The following is a 23,985-nucleotide window of genomic DNA, read 5'->3' as shown; positions in this document are numbered from 1 at the left end:
CCGAATAGGAGTGAGAAGCAAGAGAAAGAAAAGCCAGAGTACAAGTTCAAGTAAGAGTTGAAAGAAGGATGGAGTGGTAACCCATGTCAGAAATTGGAGAAAGGTCGAGAATAATAAGTAGGAAGGGCTTGCTTATTGTGTCAGGACAAAAAAAGTGATTTACCTCAACAAGCACATGCCATATCATTGGAGTCCAGTAAATCAAATCCAGACCTAGGGGAAGCAAGGAGATCATTTTGCATAAAAACAGGAGAGTTAAACACACTATGTTCATAAGTTTAGAAAGAAGATAATAATAGATACCAAGTGGTATTTGGAAGAAACTGATAGGCCAATAAAGTGTTTTTAAATCATTAGGATGGTGGTATGTTTAAACTAAGTGAGTAGAAAATACCACAAGCAAGAGAGGTTTTAATGAATACACCACCTTCTGTCTGGCAGTTAAACTTAGAATGTCTCTAAATATTATTTGCTTTCAAGGCAGTTTATAGAAAGGGATCTAAAAATGCCCAAATACTCTTGCCACATTATTGCCATGTGTTAAATCTGCGGCTGTGTTAAATCTGCGCCTCAGAGATATAAGAACCCCTGATCTGGGGGATACAACCTGGACTTTTGTTGAGCTTTGGTGTCAAAGCAGCAAGTAGGTAACCATCATGACTGCTAAAAGTGACTGAATGCAATCCTTCTTTAGAAACATTTTCTACCAGATTAGTGACTTACATGCTAGCCGTTTATTCTATAACAGTGATTGACGTTTCAGAAGGGATGTCCTTTGTCACTTTGTTAGGGGGTCACTAAGGTGGCAACGAATGTTTCCAATGTAGCATCGCTAACAGTTTGCATTATGCATCTCTGTTATAGTGATTGGCTCTGCACCAAAACACAGTTGACAAGTAAAGGCACATAGTTCAGCATTCTAGTCCCTTTTTGCACATTTGTGTGTATGATAATCAATACTTATTTTGTGCACTGGACCATGTTCCCCACAATACTTTTCCCATGGGTTTGTAGCAACTGTTCTGTAAAAATATGCTTTCAGTTTGTTGAGGGCAATGAGGATACTAGCATGAAATTAAAGATGATTATTTATGATTATTGTGGTTGTCTCTAGATGAAAGTGGTGCTAATATGTACAGCTATAATTTTTCCTCTTTGTGAATAATCTGAAATAGACTGTACTTTGTCATGGAGCATCTTCATGCATATTCTCAATTTTTTTCAAGTGATGGAGTTTGACCTATGATTATGAAATGTTTCAGTAATTTCCAAATGTTATGCATTCTTTCAGGAAATGTTCGTGGAATTGCCAGGGAAGGAAACAAACTGTGGCATGGTAAGCCCCATTGCAGTCTATCTGTTTTCTGCCTTTTAACGGTCTTCTTGGATTTGTACTAATCAAGACCCATTAGTTCTGATCTAACCCACTTTTACCTAAAAAGAGCTCACCGACTCATGTGTCTTACATAGTCTTCTGTTTGTGCTGGTGCTTGCCACTTTTCAGACCATTTTTAAAAATGTTGAATGCTTTTGGAAGTTTGATGCCTTCTGATCTGGTCACTTCTGATAAATTGTGCTTACTGAGTCAGTAGCAATTTGGCTTTGCTTTGTTACTTGTACACTACTCTTATTGTTATCACCTCATTAATCACCATCTCCTCTGGGAGTGGCCATTAAGGCTCAGTCTTCCGGCCGTTAAGATGCCAAGTTGATTTTGATTCTGGTTCAACCTAGAAATCAAAGAAATTCAGACACTTCATCAGCTGTATGCCTGCTGGCAGTCTAGACTTAGCTGTCAAAGGATAGGAGCCCTGCCCTCTCGCATGAGTCCTCAGCTACTGATTTAAGCAGCAAGATACACTGCACAGAAAAGTGTGGGTTGTTATCTACTAGCACGCAAGAAAGTCGCTAATGCCTCTACAATGTGACCTATTCCAATAGCAAAAACAGTCCATCTGCATCACCATGATCCCCTTTTTTTCATTTATTTCACCCGTAAGCCATCTCATGCTACTGGCCTCCCTTTAGTTCAGAAAACACCATCAGACTCCTAACCACCGACCAGATCCTGTTTCTGGGTGAATGTAACTTTTAGATGCCTCTTTCACATATACTTCCAGTCTCTGAGTACAGAGATTATGTTCCTCTCTCTTTTAACATATTTTATTTTGTGTGGACCTCTTTCAGGTCATTCTCTCCAACCTTGGAGTCCTTCCTAATAACTTTCATGTAGGAAGCTTACTCTTTAGTGGACCAAAATGAGGCGCACTGTGCTGAGAGTCCAAGCAATCCCCAGATGTATCACAGAGGCACCAATGACATCCAAAATACTGTCTTGTTGGGGAGTGTGCCACGTGTAAGTCTATGGGGATCGCTCAGGTCACTAAATTGCTGCAGGGATAGACTAGAAGATCAGTCCATGGGAACCCTTAGGGGGCTCAACCCTCTAGGTCCTCGGGCATGGTGGGGCACTGTTGGTCCACTTCTCCCCAGGTTGTGGTGCAGTGGTGTCTTCTGGCGTAGGGCCTGGTGCTGGAGTTCCTCGTGGCTGCAGGGGGAGCCCATAGAATAAGTCTGTAGGCATAGACTGGGAGTCCAGAACGACCAAGCCAACAAGTGGAATCAGGTCTCACGAGGCTGGGAGACATGTGGGCACCATTGATCCTCCTCTTGGTCCACGTCAGACCGGTGCAGAGGTGTCCTGAGTCATTGGGTCTTTGTCTTCAGGTCACTCACAGTAGCAGGGGGATCTGCAGAAGCAGGCTGCAGACACCGTCGTGAACTTCACAGTAGGCGAACGCAAGGTAGGCTTTGTCTCTGGAGGGCCTGGGGACCACATTGACACTGTTGGCCCACTTCACTTCAGGCTCGGTGGCTCGGCTGCGGTAGTGATGTCCGTGGTCAGGTTTTTGGCACTACCTATCCTCACAGTTCTTTTTTGGGTGCCTACAGATGCAGAGAAGCAGCACCTATGTTCCAAGGGAGTTCTTCTTGGCGATATGAGAAGCACTGGCAGCTCTCCCAGGTTCTTGGCTGTCGAGGGCAGCAGGCAGGCTAGCAGGGTTGCCGTCAAGTCCATTGTGCTCCTCGGTTCTCATGTTCAGCAGACTTCTTGTCCACTGCTTCCTTTTTGTCCAGCAAAGATCTGAGGATCTGGTATCAGGAGGTTGCCTAAATACTCAATTTAGGGGCGTTAAGGGCTACTTACTCTTGGGGTCACTACACCCCCTAGATGACCACTTCCTGCGCGGAGTGGGCATCACCCTGTCCAGAGGGCCTGAATTTCACCACTTACAAGATGGCGGAATTCTCTAGGCTGTGTCCACTTCAGACTGGACACTCTAGGAGTGTGTACAGTCTGGAAATGTAACACACTTCCTGCATAGCTAATTTTCCCACCTATCCAGGTGCCAGATGGTCCCTGGGGCACAGGGGGTTGGCATCTCCCCCACTGAAGAAGGCCAGTTTTGCATACCAAAGGCAGTGGGATTCTTTCAAGCTCCTGCCTTAGAGTGCAGGTCCTCCTGTAGGGAGGGGTGTGTAACACTCCTGTCTGAGTAGGCTTTGCTTCAGACCTCCAGAGAGCAAAGTCTCTCCCCCTTGGGGGTCAGATTCTCGTCACTTAGTGGCAGACTAGTCAGTGAGCTTACCAGCAGTATGTAGGTTTTGAGGGAGCACCTCTAAGGTCCCCTTTGGGTGCATGTATTAATAAATCCATCACTGGAAACAGTAAGGGTTTATTAATGCAAGATGTTTGATACCAAACATCCTTAGTTTCAGTGATGCCATCATGTAGCTGGAGAGCTCATAATGACCAGTGTCCAGCACATGTACTTAAAATGGCTTCCCTGTTCACTCACTATGTCTGAGAATCCACAAATACACAGCAGGGGCATATCTGCCCATGCAGACACTTCTCACATGCAATGTAATGCACCCTGCCTTAGGGCTGTAAGATCTCCTGTAGGGGTGACTTGCATATATTGCATGCAGTGTTTATGGGACATGGCACACAGCTGTGTGGTATGTCGTGTTTTTACTTTTAGCTGCACCAAGACACGCAGCCTGCAATAGCAGTCTGTGTGTGCTAGGTGAGGGGCCCTTGAGGGTGGCACAATACATGGTGCTAGCCTTGGGGACCCTCTTTGGTACCCATGCCCTAGGTACCAGAGGTTCCATTTACTAGGGACTTGGGGGGGGGGGGGTTACAGTTTTAGGGAAAGAGATCTGGCACTGAAGAGCTGGTTAGCAAGAACCCAGTGAACATTCAGTCAGAATTGCATCAGGTATCAGGCAAAAACTGGGGTGACCATGTCAAAAAGGGGTGCTTTCCAACAAAAGGTTCCTGAAGTAGCTGAGTCCCAACATTTAAACTTACGTAAGGCAACATTACATGTCATAAAAAAGACTATCAATTAAAAGGTGCTACGTATTTAAGTAGACAAGGTATTCAACATTGTATCACGCTAACAAGCTACAACACACATTTTATCAGGACAATGTCATTGTCCAATAGCTTACTCATGTGATAAAATGTAAACTCTCCTATGATTCACTGATGATGCTTTCATCAGCTAATTCAGCTTATTTGAAAGGACTACACGCTAAACAGATTTTTTTTCCGATCAAAAGCTTCACGGAAAGGGAAAAAAGACTTCTCTGCTTGGGTGATCCCTTCCCCCATAGTAGAAGCTAAACTTGGTAACAGCTGGATCAATGAAGGCACCGTTCTGATGGATGCTTCTAACCACAGATTACTCATATTGTGCATATCCCCAGGGGTCAGTCTGGATCCAGAAAACTCTAAAGCACTTTTCCTGCCTGCTGGCAGGTGGAGACATGCAGCTCTGCACTGACTACATTCCACTACAGAAATGAGAGCTGCATATAAGCGCCACCTGTTCCTCCTGATGTCAGTAACTTTCTTTCCACTTATTCAGATGTGGACCCGGAATTCTTAAAAAAAAAAAAAAAAAAAAAAAAAAAATACCAACATCTAAGGGCAATATCCCCTATTAAAACCACAGGGTTTAAACATTGTAGAGACTGTTGTTAACAGGTTTGTAACAGACCCCTTCAGGGATGAGGATGATGGGGACATATTAAACTCATACACTATATACACTATACAATATAGTCTGTCAGATTATGCTGGTGTCACCAGGCAACTTACACACATCTTTAGCCCAGGCACTTCAAAATGGCCTGGATGCAGCAATATTTATCTAGTCTAGCATGGACACAACTGATTACTTGGGCCAGGCAGTTGACACAATTACGGTGCTTTGTTGCCATGCCTGGATGAGGTCCACAAGTTTATTAGGCGATGTCCATGCATTATTGATGGATAAGCCATTCGTTGCCTCTTACCTTCGCACCACAGCTCACTCTGTGAGCCTTTTCATTCCCCCATGAAGTTTCTCCAACAATTCTGTACATTTTTGGTTTACGTAAGGGTTTTGACAGCACCAGACCCTGCCACCAGCACAGCAACCCCAGTAAGCTATAGGGAGGAAGAGGCTACGGCTCCCAAAGACAACATCCCGGAAAAAGACTCTGCTCAGTCCTTTGTTCCTCCTGTGACAACTTCAAAAACGCTTTAGGATATCCTGTCTGACATCACAACCACTTTGTAGGAGGCAGGATCCAAGATGTCTTCCACAGATGACAAAACATCACTTCCGACAGATGTGTCCTCCAAATTGTCCAACAGTGCTATGACCTCCCATTTCTTTCTACCTGGCTGCACCTTCCACCCCAACAAAAGCAGTTGTCAAATAACTGCATGTCTGTTTTACGGCAGGAAGTGCATGCCCTTTAGGCAAAGGTGCCATACAGAGGGTTCTGGCCTCTGAAGCAGGTGCTGTGTTACTCCTACTACTTCGTGGTGCCAAAGAAGGATGGGAGCCTTTATCCTATTTTAGATCTGCCACCATCAATGTCTTCCTGTGCAAGGACAAATGAGATGCTCACACTGGCCCAGGCTTTGTCTGACCTGGAGACTAGGTGGTAGTGTTAGAACTGCAGGATGCTTATTTCCATATCCCAGTCTTGCAGGTCTAGAGGCGCTCTCTGCGGTTCATGATGGGCCAGGAAATTTTTCAGCTTGTAATACCCCCTTTTGGCTTCACCAGTGCCCCTTGGATGTTGATTAAAGTGATTGTCGTGATTGCAGCAGCACACGTTCGGAGGTCGGTTGTTTCAGTCTAACATACCTCAACAACTGGCTGTTGAAGACAGGCTCACCTTTGTTAGTTGCAGACCACTAGCAGATAATACAAACTTTCTAACATAGTTAGGGCTCACTATCAGCGTCCTGAAGTAACACCTGACTCCTCTGCAGACTTCACCTGAGCCATCCTGGATGAGATGCAGTTCATGCCATCACCCATAGGGGGCAGAGTCCAAGAAACTAGGGTTGTGATCCTGATGTTTTAGCCTCACTTGGGCTGCTAGCGCTGCTTGCCCCGTTCATCCTGCTGATTGAACATGCCAGATGGCACATGCGGCTCTGCAGTGTGCTCTCAAGTCCCCATGGGCAAAGCACCAGGGGGAGCATATTGGATTCCATCCAGGTTTTAGAGGCAACTGCTAAAGATCTGCAGTGGTGGCTACTAAACTGTGACTGGGTCAGAATTGGACCCCTCTCATTCCTCCACCCAGAGTAGGTAGTGGTGATGAACCCATCACTGCTGTGTTGGGGCAGCCATCTTGGAGAGTTGGAGCTCAGAGGGCTTTGGTCTCTAGCGGAAACCCGGATCCACATCAGTCTTCTGGAATTATGGGAAATCTGCTTAGCATTGAAGGCCTTCCTGCCAGCCATGAAGGGGGAGACTGGTGCAGGTTCTCCTGGACAATACCACCACCATGTGATAATGCAACAAGTAAGTAGGGGTCTTGGGTCCTGTGGGAAGAGGCGCTATGCCTCTGGAACTGGCTGAGTTGTCAGGGTATATCTCTGGTCATGAATCAACTGGCAGGATCTTTGAATGCCAGAGTGGACAAACTCAGCCGTTTGTGCTTAGCAGCTCATTAATGAGTTACACCCAGATGTGGGGCAGGACGTCCTCCAGCAATGGGGAGGCCCTGGCTCGATCTCTTTGCTCCCTAAAGAATGTGAAATGTCAACACTTCTGCACACTAGAGTTCCAAAAAAGGTTGTGTTTTTGGAGAAGCTTTCTGCTCCTGTATGTCTTCCCACTTCTTTCTCTCCTAGTTTAATTTCTGAGGATCAGAAGCGACCTGGCTCAATTCATCCTAGTGGCTCTGGACTTGGCCAGGAGAGTGTGGTACCTGGAACTTCTGGACATGAGCGTCTGTACTCCAGTCAAGCTGTCACTTCAGAATGATCATCTGTTACAGCATGCCACGGTCCTGCACTAGGGCTTGCACAATCTACACCTCACTGAGTGAAGGTTGAGTGGCTGCAGTTGATTCCATTTGATCTCCCTCCCAAGGGTGCTGGTTATCCTGGCAGCCAGGTACCCTGGCACACAGTCAATGTACACCATGTGCTGGGACAAGTTTGTAGTTTGGTACGGCAACTGCTAGATGGACCTGATTTAGGCCCAGCTCGCTGAAGTTGTTTTTTTTTATCTTTGGCCTAGCAAGGACTTGCAACGGGCTATAAAGGCCACTTGTTGGCCCTTTAAGCTTTTATGTATTTGCCATACCAGCCCTGTTTGTTAAAATCATCTGTTGTGATGAGATTTCTTCAAGGTTTACAACACGTTTCCACCAAAGTCCTTTGCCGCAGTGGGACTTGAATTTGGTTCTCACCTTTTTAACGTGGATCCCTTTTGTGTCAATGCATAGTTGTGCACTACACTTTTTGACTTGAAAACTGTCATTCTGATTGCGATAACTATAACTTGACACATAAGTGAGCTTCAGGGACTTCGGTCCAGGTGCCTTATAAAACCTTTTTTCTGGATAAACTGATAAGAACGCGAGTTGCATTCCCACCAAAAGTACTGACACCTTTCCATGTTGGAAAGGCATTCTTCTGGCATTGTTTGCCACGCCTCACTTCTCAAAGAAGGAGGAGGAGAGTCTCCATCGATTGGATCTCAAGAGAGCCCTCAGTTTCTGCATCAAGAGACCAACCTTAGACCATTGAGTGGATGGTCAGCTTTTTGTGAGCTTCTCGGAATTAAGACAATGCAGAAAAGAACCATCTCTATGTGGATAATCCTCTGCATAAAATCTGGTACATGCTAGCTAAGACGTACCCTCCTGAAAGATTAGGAGCTCATTCCATTTGAGCCAAGGCTTCTCCGACTGCATTGGCACACAGAGTGCCAGTCCTAGATATTTGTCAAGCAACAATTTGGGGGCACGAGTGCACATGTTTTCAAAGCACTTTAACAGCCAGATCTGTCAAGCTGGGCATTTTACCCACTCAGTCCTGCAGGACTACATAGTCTGAGACATTCCACAAACCCACCACCTTGGGTATGTACTGCTTTGGTATCCATTCACAAGGTGAGGAATCTGCAGTTAGAAGTGTCTATCAGAATGACACGTTACTTACCTTTGGTAACGCTCTTTCTCCAGTATTGAATCTTTCATAGATTGACATGCTTGAATCATTCCCCGTCGTCAAATTGGGAGTCCCCGGTATCATAATGAGTACTGTACATTATAACAATAGGCTTCAAAAGGAAAGCAGAGCTCAATTTAATAGCCTATCTATGTCCTTTCTTAAAAAAAGGACCAAAGCTGTACATTGACCAGTCAGGCAACAGCACCCTCTAGAACCCTCACCATAGAGGCTCCAGTTCCTCAGATTTTCTACTGCACGTCAGGTGATGGGAGTCTCCCTGAGCTCTGCTCAGTTTTTCTCTTCAGAGTTTACTTCAACTGAATACTTCTCAGGTCAGCTTTAAAAAAGTATATTTTATTACAGCCTGGGACATTCCCACCATGTCAGGATCTCCAAAGAAAGGCCTTTTTAACCCATGTCACACCTGTGGCAAAAAAGACTTAACTCAGAAGACCCTTACCGTGAGTGTATTTATCGTGTCTGTCCAGAGCATAAGGTTGTGGACTGCAAAATCTGTAGAACTTTCTCACAGAAAACCCTAAAAGACAGAGAAGGAAGGCTCCTCTTGTGGTTGCAAAAACGTAAATCAAAAGAACATACGTGCTCTGGGGAAGAGAGTGATGACTGCAAACTGAGAAATCGCACAAGAGAGAAAGATCTTTGGAAGCAGAGCCTCCAGGGCCTAAAAATTTTTTAAAAAAAGCACTTAAAAAATCTCATGGAAAAGAGAAGTTGCTAAATAAGAAATCTTCCTCAAAAGTCTCTTCTGAGCCTCCAACACTGCTACTAGAGAAAGTTCTGTCAGAAAAATGTCGAAATCGATTCCTTCTACAGCAAAAATAATTCCTGATTAAAAAAATTCCTTCACCGTCGACATCTATGAACATAACACCGACTTTCACAACGGCGACATCGCCTATGATAAAATCCTCTTCTCCATTGTCGTCGACAACCATTGTATCTTGCAGGATTACAACGAGACCTCGTCGACTAAAGAGAGTAAGGTTCTACCGTCGATGAGTGCTGCAACTGCGGTGACGTCCCTGCCGTTGACGATGCCACCACCATCGATGAGGGTTACCAAGAGATCATCTTCACCGACAAAGCCACCGTTGACGACACCATCACCGATGATACTATTGTCACAGACGACAAAGTTAAGTCCAGCAACCACGTTGCATTCAACAACCTTGATGCCTGTAACTGGCCTGTCCCCTGCAGACCAACTATTATGTCCGGAGCACACCTCCCCAAGTAAAGTCACACCTTTCCCACCACATCATTTATTTGACGATGAGTCAGAGGATGAATGAACTTATGGAATAGCGCACAGTCCATCCGAATTGCGGGTTAAGTGCCAGGATGATTAACAGGATGATGACCAGTACTATCATTCCAATGTTTACCTCACTGAGAATGTACAACAAACCTACCAGCCTAGCACACTAATACAAGATGAAACAGTCCAGATGCCACAGGACTTGATTTTTAACCTGCAAAGCAATGCTGCAGGATTACTATAAACGCTTTCCTGAACCTGCACAATCTGCACCTCCATCGCAGCGTTAAACACCGGCAAGATCACCTCTACAAATGCCACCTACTCTACCTTCTTCTCTGTCCTTTTCAGGGATTCCGCTGTCTACAATGCCATTAGTGGATCCACCGTCAGATGATCAACATACATCACAGGACGGAACAGGAGAAGGAAGGGGAAATAAGGACTCAAGCCTCCACGTCTTAAGAATGGGACAACTACGTCATATAGCCAACATCACCACCATAGCCGCCTCCAGTTGACTCTCCACCAGATGACATTGGTGGTTTTCATAGTATAATGGAGCGTGCAGTGAAAAGGTTTCAGTTACCTCTAACCTTGAAACAAAGATTGATTTTTGTACGATTTTAAGGAACCCAGAGAGAAGTCGGTAAAAGCAATACCATAATAGATTTCAAGGCAAGAGGGTATTCGTAATATGAATAATCCAGCCACCATTGCAGCAGTTATGTCAAGACTGGATAAGAAATATAAAGTTCCAGACAATGCACCAGCTTGTTTATTAGGACATCCAAAGCCAGACTCTGTGATAAGTCAAGCTGCCCAGAGGCGTTCCAAAAACCCATCAGCACCCATTACAACACCTCCTGATAGAGATGGGTGCTGATTCTATTGAAAAACAATTCTCGAGTATTGTAGGGCTGGCAGTTCGTGCAGCTAATTCTCTTGCGATTCTGGCAAGGTTGGACAGGCATATGTGGTCGGATATGTCGCAATACATAGAACTCCTTCCAGAGGAGCCTAGAGAAGAAGCCAGAAAAAATATTCTTGAGGGTCAGAAGGTGTTTGCCGAAACCATAGACTGTGCGTTTGACATCTCTGCAACAGGTTTTCGGCAGCTAGCAGGAGCAGCTGTGCTCAGAAGACAAGCCTAGCTAAAGGCCACATCCTTTAGGCCTGAAGTACAGAGTAAAATTTTGGACATGCCTTATGGCGAATCACTATTCGGAAAACACAGAGACGATGCATTACAAGCCAGATCATTGGGTGTGTTGCAGTTGAAAAGGCAACCTTTTCGAGGAGCCAGAGACAGGAGTACTTTTACCTTTCGTGGAAGTTTTCAACCTTATACACATCAATATCAACCATATCAAGGACAGTACCGTTCTCAATACACTCAGTAGTATAGACACCGCCTACGGCAGACTACAAGCAGCCAGCTAGGAGAAAACAACCCACCAGAGGTAGAGACTCGTCAAGGAAGCAATGACCTAACATCTGCGCAGGCTACCCTACATTCCCAGTTAATACACAAATTAGGCCGAGTCTCCCAATTTTTCCACCAATGGGCTACTATAACAGAGAAATGGGTCCTAGATGTCATATCTCAAGGATACACCCTCACATTTATCAACAAACCTCCAAATCGCCTGCCCAAGGGTCCACCCCCTCAACGTCTAAAGCAGCTACTAAAGGAAATTTCCCTTATGACATCAAAAGGAGCAATAGAAAGAGTACCATCTACTCAAAAGGGAATGGGGTTTTATTCCCATTTCTTTTTCATCAGGAGATAGGCGTCCGATATTAGACCTTCAAAAACTAAACAAATATCTCAAAAAACAATGCTTTTGGTCACCTTATCATAGCACATGAGGTATCATTCTGCAGGCCAAATGGTTTCACCACAACTTTATACAACCTAGTGAGCTTTAATTCCAACTTAGTGTTTTGACACAAATGCCGAAACGTCTACTACTGATCCTCCATGAAATCAAACCTCCTACCCTAAAGTAATCTTTTCAGTAAAAAAGACTTACTTTGGCCAAAGTTCAAGGCAACATAGCTAATCTCTAGGACTTTTCCACAGCCACTGTTTTAAAGCTTCCTGGCATTAATCTGCATTGGATCCTTCCCACACTTGAATACCTCTACTGAAGCCTACCTATCCCAAATGAAATCCTGGTTTTCCAACACTCCTTCCATTGAATTTCCCTGTTTAAATTCCACCTCTGATCATTTTCCCTACAGAGGGTATGGGTGAGGACAGCCCAGGCCAAATAATGCATCATTGTTCCAGCCAGCCTAAGGCCCAACATCAACAGCTATTTAACAACGACAGGGGGTCGGCCAGACCCCACTGACTGTACCCTTAGAGACTCCCATGGCTAGAGATGGAGCCCCTTTCCATAATCTGCCTCCCCCAACCGGAGTAACTAAAGGACGCCAGTTTTTTGGGTGGCGGGGGGGTTATTGTGGGGCACTGTAGGTCCAAAAAGTGCAAACTTTATACCACCTTCTTCCCTTCCCGGTGAACTTATTCACACACTAAACCATTCTACTGTATAAGCTTGACCCAGGTGATTGCTCTAATTGCATAAGTATGATTTTTATTTCTTGCATGCTGAAAAAGTAAAAAGAAAACCGCTCTCTTTCTACAGGTCTCTAATGACCTTTCGTAAGAAAAACCTCATTAAGAAATTACACTTGATTGTCGGCCTTCCATTAAATTCCAGGGTCATTTTAAAAACGTGTTCAGTAACTACAGTTATTCTTGGATTCTCACCTCATACTTGAGACCTCCCCGTTTACCTTCTGCTCACAATATGGCACTCACCTGTACTAGTCTGAGATTACATTTTCACACAGTTTTACACCGATACCATAATTATGCTGATCCACTTAAACCTATCTTCACTGTTACCACATTCTATCACTATGCACAGTGAAAGGCTACAACAGACTATGACTGCCTGTAAACCAACAGTGGAGTGCTTAAGGTCATCTCCGAAGTGATTTTGAATACTTCGTGCATTTCTATCCATATCAATGAAGAAATGCTAACACATGTCAATCAAAGGACCAGGTGGAAGTTGTTGCAATCATATTACAGGTGGGCAAAGGTGGAGAGAAGCAACACGGATGGTAGGGATGGGGAGGAGAAGCAATAAGCCATAGAGTAACGTGGAGGAGAGGCAATCCAGCAAGACTGCTAAAGTCTCCATCCAAGCACTCCAACAAGATATAAACTGCTTTATATGGGCAGGGGACCGATTGCGGAAGCAGCAGGAGCAGAGCTATAGCCCCCTGAGGGAGGGAGTCCTAGGCATACTGAACTTTCTACAGTACTAACTAGCGACGCAAGTTTGCTTCCTAGTTGAATGGACTAGGGAGGAATCTGAGAAACACTGGCTGTTCATGGTTCGGGCGGCTGCAGGGCAGCACTTGGGGAAGATCCCCTTTGTACATAAGGCAGCCCGCCTGAAAAGCCTCTACTTGTCCCTTGTCACTAAATGCACAATGGAGGTCTGGGACTGGGTGGGAGAGCGGAGAGGCCTTCCCCGCTGACACAGATTATTGGCAATGCAGAGTTCGCCCCCGCCCTCGATCAAATGGCATTTCAACAGTGGTAGTGAGTCGGGTGCCAGTTGTTAGGCCGCATGTTTGACGAGGATGGCCTCCTGACTTTTAATCAACTCTGCACCAACTACACGCTTCCTGAAACTGAGAGGAAAACAGGTTAAATCATCGGGGTAACAACGTTGGGAATTAGAATTGGAGCAACAGCTGACGCCGCACGAGTGTGGCGAGGTATACGATCACCCTAGATACACAGCCTGCAATACGGCTGGTATAGAAGCTGCCACTAAAATCACCACTTATTGATACCTTACACCCGTGTGCCTGCACAGAGGCAATCCCACACGCAATGCTGACTGCTGGCAAGGCTGCAGATCCCCTGGTATCCCACTCCATTTACTTTGGGATTGCCCGAAACTTTCTGCCTATTGGGCTAAAAATCTGGATGACATTCACATACACACAAAACAGCCTTGATTCCCCGCTTACACAGTTTTGGGGCCACCTAACGCACTCACCCTCCCTCTTAAATCCAGTTGGGGACAACAGATTGGATTAGCTCAAGGTGCAGCTCTGCAGACTTTTTTGACACATTGGGGAACGGACTTTGGTCCCACGCACCAGGTTTGGCTACACCACCTTTGGTACTTCCTAGGGATGGAGAAACTGACCACATCCCTCACTGCACAAGGTGCCTCATATTGCAAGCTTTGGCGTCCATACATCACCTTACTCTCTACAGAATTCTGTGAACTCACTTGTCCCAAATCCCTCGGGTTACCGCGCCTCACAGTTATTGCCCCCAGACGACCACTCATGGGGTCCAGATTAGTAAGCTATGGCTATACATAGGGGGAACAATACCACAAACACTTCTATCACTCTGTGAGTTCAGAGGGGTGGGAGATGGTGGGGGCGTTTGTTTCTTTGTTTGGTGTTTTTATGTTTCCAAAAGATGTGTCTTTTACTATACCTGAAATGCCAATAAAGAGATTTGAACTATTAACACATTTCTACTCTTGGAATGCATATGACCAGGTCCTCTAGTATGCTTCGTTTAATGAGGGGGGTGGGGGTATGTTTTGTGTTTCTCATACTGGCTTTGAAGTTTACTTTTATGGGCTTTCAATACTCCCCTTGCAAAAAGTATCACCTTTCTTCATCATTTTCGTTTTGCCCACTCCCATTGAAGACTCATTTCTTGTGTTTTTTCTGGTCTTCTTGCATAGTTTTTGAAGTTTGTTTTCCCTGTACGTTTGACCACCCGCTCACAATGCCCACAACCTCATTCATGATGTAGCACTGTGAACACTGCCTGCTTCTGTTTGTACATCCCTTTGTGGTTCCCTACACTATTGTGTCCATTGCTGCTCCATGTCGTTGCTGATAGCTGGCAAACACTGAAGAAAGGAAAAGGCAGACTTTTCACACTGTTAGGGTGACCCAGTTTGTAATAAGACTCCTTTCCTGCTTCTTCCAGCTCCCATTCGAAGTCAGAAACTGCACAATGCAAGCTCACCTGTGCGCCCCAGTCTCTACTCTGATGGTACAGTATTCCCTAATGCTAGAATTGTGCATAAATGCATCTCTCATAATCAGTTTCCTCTTCTGGGTATGCCTTTTCTGAACCCCAGCGACTCTGGTGATGGTAGAAAAAGCATGAAATCCTTGTTTTTCCTATCTGCCCCTATGCTATAAATTCTCTCCAATAAGCACAATTACTTCCCACCTTTTCATTACATATGTCCTTTCTTTTTTAGTTGTACAGTAATTCTCATCTGTTCCTCATTATGTTCCCTTACTTCATTTACCTTTATACGTCCCTTTTCAGCTCCTTTTTTGTGTTACTTCCATTTTCTTCAGATCATTTCATGCATTTTTCAAAAAATCTTTTTCAGTCATTCACTCCCTTTCTTAGTCATTAATAGTGTGCTTCATTTCAAAAGTGAACGTTTCTAAGTGCTGTGTCTACTACAGTCTTTGCTTGTTGGATCTGTTCTCACCCTTCTCTTTGAGCATCCCTACCTCTTTTCTGTCCTGCTTGCTTTTCTGTTTTCTCTTCCCCTGTGTTTGCTGGACTCGATTTTAAATAAAAATGATTCTAACGACACATCAATGTTTTGCTTTCTCTGGAGATGCCTACAGTGTTACGCCTTTTCTCTCTTTAGATGAAAGTGATTCCGTGCCCTTAAAAAGTAAAATAACCAAATCAATGGAAGCAGCCAATAAAGGTAATTTAATAGGGATTTGTCCTGGCAAACGTGTTGTCTAACTGGGCATTTATATCTATTATTGTGTTTTGTTTTTTTTTTATTACAATCCAATGCAGTGATTGCTTTTGAACCTTTTCAACTGTTGATTCACAGAGAGCTCCTGACTTCTGTGACAGTGGTTGACTGGTCCATTTATCCTTTGGGAAAGGGGGATTAGTTATGTGGTTTGAGTCAGTGTGCAAGTTAATTTTTCCTTGTTGAAAGAGAAAATTCAGATAAGCGTTTCTATCAATATCAATGAAGAAATGCTAACAAATATCAAAGGATCAATCAAAGGTTGTGCTAATCAGAATAAACCTCACTGTTTTGGAATCAGTTTTTCTCCTATATTTCCTTGAATTTAAAAGCTTCTGATGCCTTATTCATATATTAGTACATTGGAATGTTGGGTGCTCCATTGAAAGAATGGAGTAGCTCCGAGCTTCTAATAGCCGGTAGAAGCCCGAGCTCCAACATTCCAGTGTTTCCCTTCACAGCTGTTGCTGTGAACAAAAGCGTCACGGAGTCAATCCACTCGGACTCTGTGAGGCCTTAGTTTTATTTATTAGAACATTCTGCCCTCTTAGTGGGTAATGTTATAATAGCCTTATAGCCCTCAGTATCTGGGCTATACTGGCATTTAAGGTCCCACAACTTGTTAAGGGCCCTCACCTATGGCTCTGGCCTTTAACGCTGGAGCGGGCCTTTAATGGCCGGTATAGCCTGCTGCAGACAGTAATAAGGCTATAATATAATTCATAGAGGTTATCTTGGTCACCTGTGCTGGGAGTGAATGTGTGCCACCAGAACAATCCCTCCATAATTAGTTTTACTAATTGATAACCAAAAATACGACTGCATGGTAATTTCAGCCACTGCTAGGTCTCTGCCTCCTATTATCAGATTGCTGCCATGGTTTGACATCCAGTGTTGTCAGCATGCTGTCAACACATCTGTCTGTGGCTACATATTATGGTCAAAAGGAGGAATCACAGTTCTTCAAAATTTCAGTAACTGCCAATTTTAATTGATATCTTATGTGGTGATCCCTGCACTTCTGTTTTCCTCAAAGGCTTGTTATCCGTCCAGTGTGTCACAGCATATACCTAGGAGACTGGCTCTGTGCCAAATGTGTAGATGTAAGATACACTTATGTGAAACTGTTTGAAAAGGTAAACGTTAACAAAGTCAGAGGTTATTCTGATCATCCGGTCTAGATCAGGCTCTGTTGGACCTTTGTTGTCTCTCCTATTTAACACGCTCCAGTGGTGGTCTTAGTTACCAATTAAGTGATCTAGAAGTGCACAACTTTTGCTTCCACCACCTCTGATAGAGACTTCTAGCTGCAGATTCCTCGCCATGTGAATATTCCCCAAGCATCAGACTGAATCCGGAAACGTTTTCAGCAGTATGGCTGCGTGCTGGAAGGTGGTGCCTTCTGGCTCTGCACTGACACCTTTCCATTCCAGAAGTGTTGTGCTGGGCCTTTATAGGTGCAACTCCCTTGCCCTGGTATCACTTCCTTTCTTTCTGTGCCACAAATGCAGGTCCAGAGTTCCCTTTTGTCCCTTAAGTCACTTCCTGCAATATTTTTCCAAATTTTCTTCAGTGAGCCAGGAATGTCACCCCCTAAAATGGCAAGTTTCAAGCCCTTTAGCGATTGTCACAATCAAATGTAAAGATCCCCACAAGGAGTACCTGTGGTCGAGCCACAAGTCCAAAACCTGCAGCAGCTTTGTGACGATGGACCCGAAGGCCATCAGGAAACGCATGGCAAAACTTTACATCGCCAGTCATAAGAAGGCTCAGCGATGGGGCCCTTCCAAGTCTTGCTCTGTGTCCAAGGTTTGCTCTTAGTTCCATTCCTGGAGTTGGCTTAGCTGCTCCAGAGGTCAGTCTTTGTTACATTTCAAGTCGTCATATAAGCATAAGAAACATAAGAAGCCAAACCAGGATTCCGCTTCCCCGTGCCTCTCACATTTGCTTAAGCAGGCGCGAGTGTGGCACCACCCTTCTCGATCCTACTACCAAAGTCAGCCACCTTCAGAGATTATTCTGGAGCTGGTTCCGGCCCAACCTAAGTTTCTGAGGCCTTCAGCCACGCCATGTCAAATCGAAGAGCTCTGTGGAAGAGTTTATTGGATCCCTATTAACTCCCTCTGGCAAGTCTTCAGTGGCAAGGAGCCGAGAGGCATTCCAATTGGGATGCCGCCAGTGGGTTTGCCCTCTACACCAGCTGCACCATCCAAACCTCTCTTGCTTTCAGTTTTTGTTCCGACACTGCTGCCAGTGCCACGTTCCATGTCTGTCCCGGGCACGTTGATGTGGACTTTGTCGCCTGAAGAAGCAGCCCTGTGAGTCCTTTTCAACATCATTCCAACCTTGACTGCTGTCGTGCCCGAATCTATCGAAGGCACCACTTTCCCCACTTGATTTACCTCGGACTGGAAAACACACTTTCTCTCCTTTTTGGGACTGATTCAGATAATGACTGTGAACCAGGTGATGGATTAGCTCAGCCCTACCGTGACACAGGTCTTTTTTCTCCCCCTGGAGGAATCCGCTTTATATGTCATAGTAATGCGTAGGGCGTCTAAAGTTCTTGACCACATCCTCCCACATTGAGGGGTCAATACAAATATATTGACAGAAGTCCTCCAGCCGGACCAAACGTCTTCTCACCCCCTTCTTCCCTTTAAGGAAGGACTGACTGATACCTTATTTTGGGGCTTGGGCCAAATCTTGCACTTGCCTCCCAGTCAATCAGGAAATTGCTAGGTACCATCTCCAGGCTCCTTGCTACCCAGCTTTTCTTTTGCAGCACCAGAAAGCCTAGTGGTGCAGGCTTCCACCAGCCGCTCTAATTCCAGCACATTTCCCACCACTTCCCCTGATAGGGAGTCTAGGCAAGGGGAACATTACAAATGTGTCTTTTTTTTCCTATTATCTTGGCCTTCTTATCTGTTAATACCACTTGTTTGTTAGGATGCTACTCACATGTCCTTTGGGATTCAGTGCCACAAATCCTCCCTAGTGTGTCTGCATATCTTCACCCTGTGCTCTCGCAAGCAATTCAAGAATGTTGCAGTGCTGCTAAGTTCACTGTTCATTGCAGCTTGGACACCACCAATTCCATAGAGCCAGCGGTAGACACCAGCTTTGCCATTCGCCACCATACGTTACTGCAATTGACTGGGTTCTCTGGTCATGTCAACTCCTCCATGATGGGTATGCCCTTTGATGGGACTTGCCTGTTCAGGGAAAAGATTGATTCTGTTCTGGTGTGGTTTAAGGAGAGCAGGGCTACTGCTCTTTTCCTCTGTCTTTGCGCCATACCTCCTCAGCGCCAACAGTTCCATAACTTCTTACATGGCTTTCGCCGAGGCACGATTACCGCCATCCCGCCCAGCCTCCACAGAGAACCTAGCAGTTTTGCAGTAGCTGCCATGGTAGCTTTCATCCCTGGAGCCAAGGTCTGAGTGCTGTCCAGCCTAATGTCCCAGCTGCTAAGCCTCTTTAGCGTGCCCTTGCATGGCCACAGCCAGCCGGTGGGAGGCAGAATCCACCAATTCATACTGGGCTGTCAATCAATCATGTCGGACAGGTGGGTCTTACAGATTGTTTACAACAGATATGCCTTACCCTTTTCTGCCTTCCCTGCCACACCTTCCAATGCCTCCTCAGCGATTAATGGAGGCCCATCTCCTTTTCGTCATAGGGAAGCGAAGGTGGTGGAGGCCGTCCTGCTTCGGAGGTCAGGCGATGACTGACTGGCTTTTGAAGGTGGGCTCACCCCAGGCAGTCTTCTACCACCTCTAGACTATCGCAAGCCTCCTGTTATCTTTTGAGTTCGCTATCAATGTGCCGAAGTCACACCTCACTCCTCAAATGTTCCCCGTTCATTAGAGCCTTTCGGGACACAGTTCGGTTTCGTTCCTTTTCCCCAGGAAGAGCTTCCAGGACATTCGAGCAATGATCCTGATTTTTCAGCCTCGGTCCTGGTTGCCAGGTGGTCAACTCTGAGGCTACTAAAAATGATGGCCTCCTGCAGCCTCCTGGATGAGCAGGCCAGGTGGCATATGCAGGCTCTGCAGTTAGATCTAAAGTCCCAGTCGGTCCAAGGTCATGGGGGGGCCTCTCCGACTACATTCAGATTTTTGAGGAGGCTGCATAAGATCTGCAGTGGTGGTCACTGGACCGCAAGGTCAGTGGCAGACTCCTCTCCCTTCTCCACCCACTGCTGACAGAGGAACAATGCATCTTTTTTTGGGTTGGGTGGCCCTTTGGGCATTGTGGAGATCAGAGGCATCCGGTCTCCAGCAGAGTTCTGGCTACAAATTGAAGATATGGAGCTGAAGGCCATTCCCTTGACATTCTTTCCATCCATCAAGGAGAGGCTGGTTCAGGTGCTCACTGTCAACACCACCACCACAATGTGGTGCTTCCACAATCTGGGTGGAGTGGAGTCACAAACTCTGTGCAAGGAGGCCTTGCGCCTCTGGAAATCTGGATCACCAAGGAATTTTCCTGGTAGTGAACCACCTGGCAGGATTCTTGAATGCCAGGGCAGACAAGTTTAACCATTGACGCCTGGCGGATCACGAATGGCACCGGAGGGTGCGCAGTTTCTCTCAGGCAAACAGGGAGAACTTTAGCTCGATATTTTGCCACTGTCAAACACACATTGTTAGCACTTTTGTGCGTTGAAGTTCCCAAAGCATCTCTCGTTCAGGTACGAGTTCCATCTTGAGTGGAACTCTGGACTGCTGTACGTCTTTCTGCCTTTCATACTCCTGTCCGGAGCTCTCAAGAAGACCAGGACAGACTCTGGCCATAGTCATGTTAGTGGCTCTGAATTCGGCACTGAGAGTAGGGTATCCAAAACTCCTGGGCTTGGGCACATATCTTCTGATTAAGCTGCCCTTCTGGGAGGAACTGCCTTTACAGCAAAGGGACAGGTTTCTGCATCTGGGTCTTCGAAATCTCCATGTTCATGCTTGGCGATTGAGCAGCGACAGCTGAACACCTTTGACCTTCCTCCGTAGGTGGTTGATGTCCTCTTGGCAGCCAGGCATCCCTCCACAAAAACTGTGTATGTCTGACGTTGGGACAGACTTGTGGCTTGGTACTGTACATGCCAGATTGACACCATCCCCCCCCCCCCCGACCAGGTTTTCTGATATTTTGTTATTTCTGTCTCTTGCAGGGTAAGTCTTTGTTTTGGGCACAGTTAGAGGTTATCTTTTGGCCTTCTTAAGGTGGCCAGATCAGCCCTGATTGTTTAACTGACTGGCTGTGAAGCGATTTTTGAAAGGGTTGCAACATGTTTCTCCCTTCTTCCTTTGTTATGCCCCAATGGGACCTTAATCTGATCCTGACTTATCTTATGTGCAATAAGTGTGAGCCGCTTCACAGCTATGTTTTACGGCTCCTTACTATCAAGACTGTGTTTCTCATTGTAATCACCTTGGCACTACATGAGTGTGTTTCAGGCTCTTTGTGTCAATCTGCCATAGACTTTCTTCTTCCCAAACTAACTGCTTTTGCAAACTCTGGCATCCTTCCTAACCAACACTGTGGTGTTCCACATCTGTCAAACCATTACCCTGCTGGCGCTCTATGCCCACTCCCCCCCCCCCCCCCCCCCCCTGAGGAGGAGAGACCTCAATGCTTGAACCCCAAAAGAGTGCTGAGTTTCTACATAGATTGTGCCAAAGCACACTGGGTGGATAATCAGCTCTTTCCGGAGTTCTCCAAAGTGAAAAAGGTTAAGACAGTGCATAAAAGAGCCATATCCTGCTGCGTTGTGGTCTACATGAAAATCTGCTGTGTACTGGCCAAAAAGAATCCTCTGTAAGTACTGCATTCTCATTTTGCCAGGGCCAAAGCTGCTACCACTGGGTTGGCAGGTGGAATTGATATCCCAGACCTTGGTCAGGTGGCTATATTGGCGTCTCTCTACACATTCACAAGGTGTTTTTGCCTAGACTGTCAAGTGTGCCGGCAGGGGCATTTTGCCCGCTTGGTTCTTCAGAATTTCCTGGTTTAAGTCCATTCACAGACCCACCTCTGAATAGGTATTCCTTTGGTATCTACTCAGAAAGGTTAGGAATGTACAACTATAAGTCTCTATTAGAAGAACAATTTTCTTACTTTTGGTAGCACTCTTTCTGGTAGAAACACTATCTAGCTGCAGATTTCTTACCGATCCTCCCTGTTCTTGATCTGACTTTATACACTAACAAGTTCCCAAGTGTAGGAATCGGCAAAGTGTCTACCAGTTTGCTTTTGGAGCTCTGCATCGGGGGATTTGTACAGTCTCAAACAACTGACGTCAGCATGCCAGTGTGGAGCCACAAGGCACCGCCACCCAGCGTGCAGAGAAACTGCTGAAAAGTTTCCGGGTCCAGTGTGACGCGAGGGAAACATTTAAAAGGGTACAAACTCTGCAGCTAGAAAGAGCGATACGGAAGGTAAGTAACTTATTCAACCTAACTCATCATAAAATGCAAACTTTGAAAGCTGTTCCTACACTGAAGGGTCGCAGCACGCTGATTTAGTCAGGCAATATAATAAAAGTTTTACATTTCTACACCAGCAATCCATTTGGTCAGTTATGTAAATGATCTTTGCTGACTGGTGATAAACCTTTTGAATGAAGACATGCCTAAGTCCATACCAAGACATAGACTTTAAGTTGGAGATTTGAAACAGAAAATTCGGGACATCGCAAATAGACATTTTTTATGGTTCAGGAAAACGTAAAATTTGCAGAATGATTTTGCACACTCTGACCAAATTAGATCTGGCTTCCAGAAATAGAATAACTTTTTCCAAAAAGGAAGTGGTAAATTCTCAGTCACCACCTTTCAGTCTTGGGGTTTGAGGTCCCAGAATTTAACATATAATGATGTCACTCTTTCTAAGGACAAACAAGCTGCAACAAAATACTGTACTAGGACGGGATGAAAACAGAAATGAGTGCTTGTTATTTGACACTGGGGAGACAAACATTTTTCTAACTACTAGTTTAACTTCTATTGATTCACCTGTCTAATTCTCAACCCGGAGACAAACTTTGGTGCTAGTCAGTGAAGAGCTATGCTGCTGCTAGACAGGGAGACACTAGAAGTGCCCTATGTTTGTTTGTTTACTGACTGGGAGCAATTTACTCCCTTGATTCTGCTGAGAATTCTACCTGTCCCCCACCCCTATGTACAGTCCATACAGCCTCAACTAACTTGACTTCCTCTTCAAAATCATGTGGCAATTTGACTATTTAATGGTGAAGATTCCTAGGCGGAAGAATGCATGCCCAGTTTTGAGCAGTACAGTTAATTCTGCGCTAGAGGATTAGCCTGTGGACTTGACCTGCCCTTTGCAGTACCCTGATAAGAGCTAGAGTGTAAATGTGAACTGGATAAGCACAGAGCTTCTGGAGTACCTTATGCATGCTACCCATTTCCAACCAGGTTCTAGCTCTGCCTGAGTTTTTTTTATTTATTTATATATTTTTTACACAATGTAGCAATGCTTACTGCTCCTTTATTGCAGATGCGCTAATGAGTTGCTGTGCAAAACATGTATCGTAATGAGTCAGTGTTCCCTCTGCAAATCCTTTGGATGGCTACAAATGCAGTGATGGGGTCCGATGGGGGAAAGCCGACCTCCATCCTTATAATCACAAAATTCCACCATTGCAGCCCCCTTACCTTCAAGAGAGTGAGGCTAGAATATTAAAAAAATACATGATGTATTGGCATATAGAGGCAATTATAGCAGTCCCCCGATGCCAGCAGCTGATATTCTTATAGTGGAAGCTATCCCTGATGGTCAGCTTTCACTTCAAGAAAAGACACCACCCTTTTTGGTGTTGGAAACCCATCAGTGTTTTGCTACCACAGCAAACTCATCAGTGCTTTGCTACCACAGTTAGGGTTGCACACCATTGATGCATATGCTTGTAAGGAAAGGGAAGCTACCTCTTTCATACCCTTCTTACTTAAATGTCACAGGGACCGGAAGAGTGGGCATTGCGATTCCCAAGTCCATGTCTGACTTGCAGTTTATCTATTACTTTGTCAATTTGAGTTTTAGCAGTCACAAAGTCTGCAATTTGGTGGCCTGGGGGGTTTTCCCATGCAAAAAACATTTGTTACTTCCTGCCCTTAGTTCTTCTGGAGGCTGAACTGAAGTTAATGCCTTCCTGAATTGCTTTTCTGCATGCTTGAACATTTCCAAGTAATGGCAAGATATAAGCATCACCATAGCCTTACTAAGATCTTAAGCTGCCCTAAGAACCAGTGCAGCAAGACAAAGTTGTGGACTGCTCT

The 23,985-nt window shown here is 45.3% G+C and overlaps 1 protein-coding gene across 4 annotated transcripts in view; it reads left to right on the top strand.

Moving 5' to 3' along the window:
• Positions 1-23,985, top strand: part of LOC138293083 (torsin-1A-interacting protein 1-like) — a 233,268-nt gene that overhangs the window by 193,989 nt on the left and 15,294 nt on the right. For 2 of the 4 annotated variants that reach the window (XM_069232085.1, XM_069232083.1), the window contains 3 exons: positions 1,292-1,336; positions 14,881-14,946; positions 15,536-15,631. In XM_069232085.1, the coding sequence (XP_069088186.1) occupies positions 1,292-1,336; positions 14,881-14,946; positions 15,536-15,631 (207 nt within the window). The remainder of the gene's footprint in view (positions 1-1,291; positions 1,337-14,880; positions 14,947-15,535; positions 15,632-23,985) is intronic. The other 2 variants (XM_069232084.1, XM_069232086.1) reach the window with 2 other exon arrangements.

The sequence above is a fragment of the Pleurodeles waltl genome, chromosome 4_2 (genome assembly GCF_031143425.1).
Source record: "Pleurodeles waltl isolate 20211129_DDA chromosome 4_2, aPleWal1.hap1.20221129, whole genome shotgun sequence".
Lineage (NCBI taxonomy): Eukaryota > Metazoa > Chordata > Amphibia > Caudata > Salamandridae > Pleurodeles > Pleurodeles waltl.
This window is presented reverse-complemented; position numbering and strand designations above follow the sequence as displayed.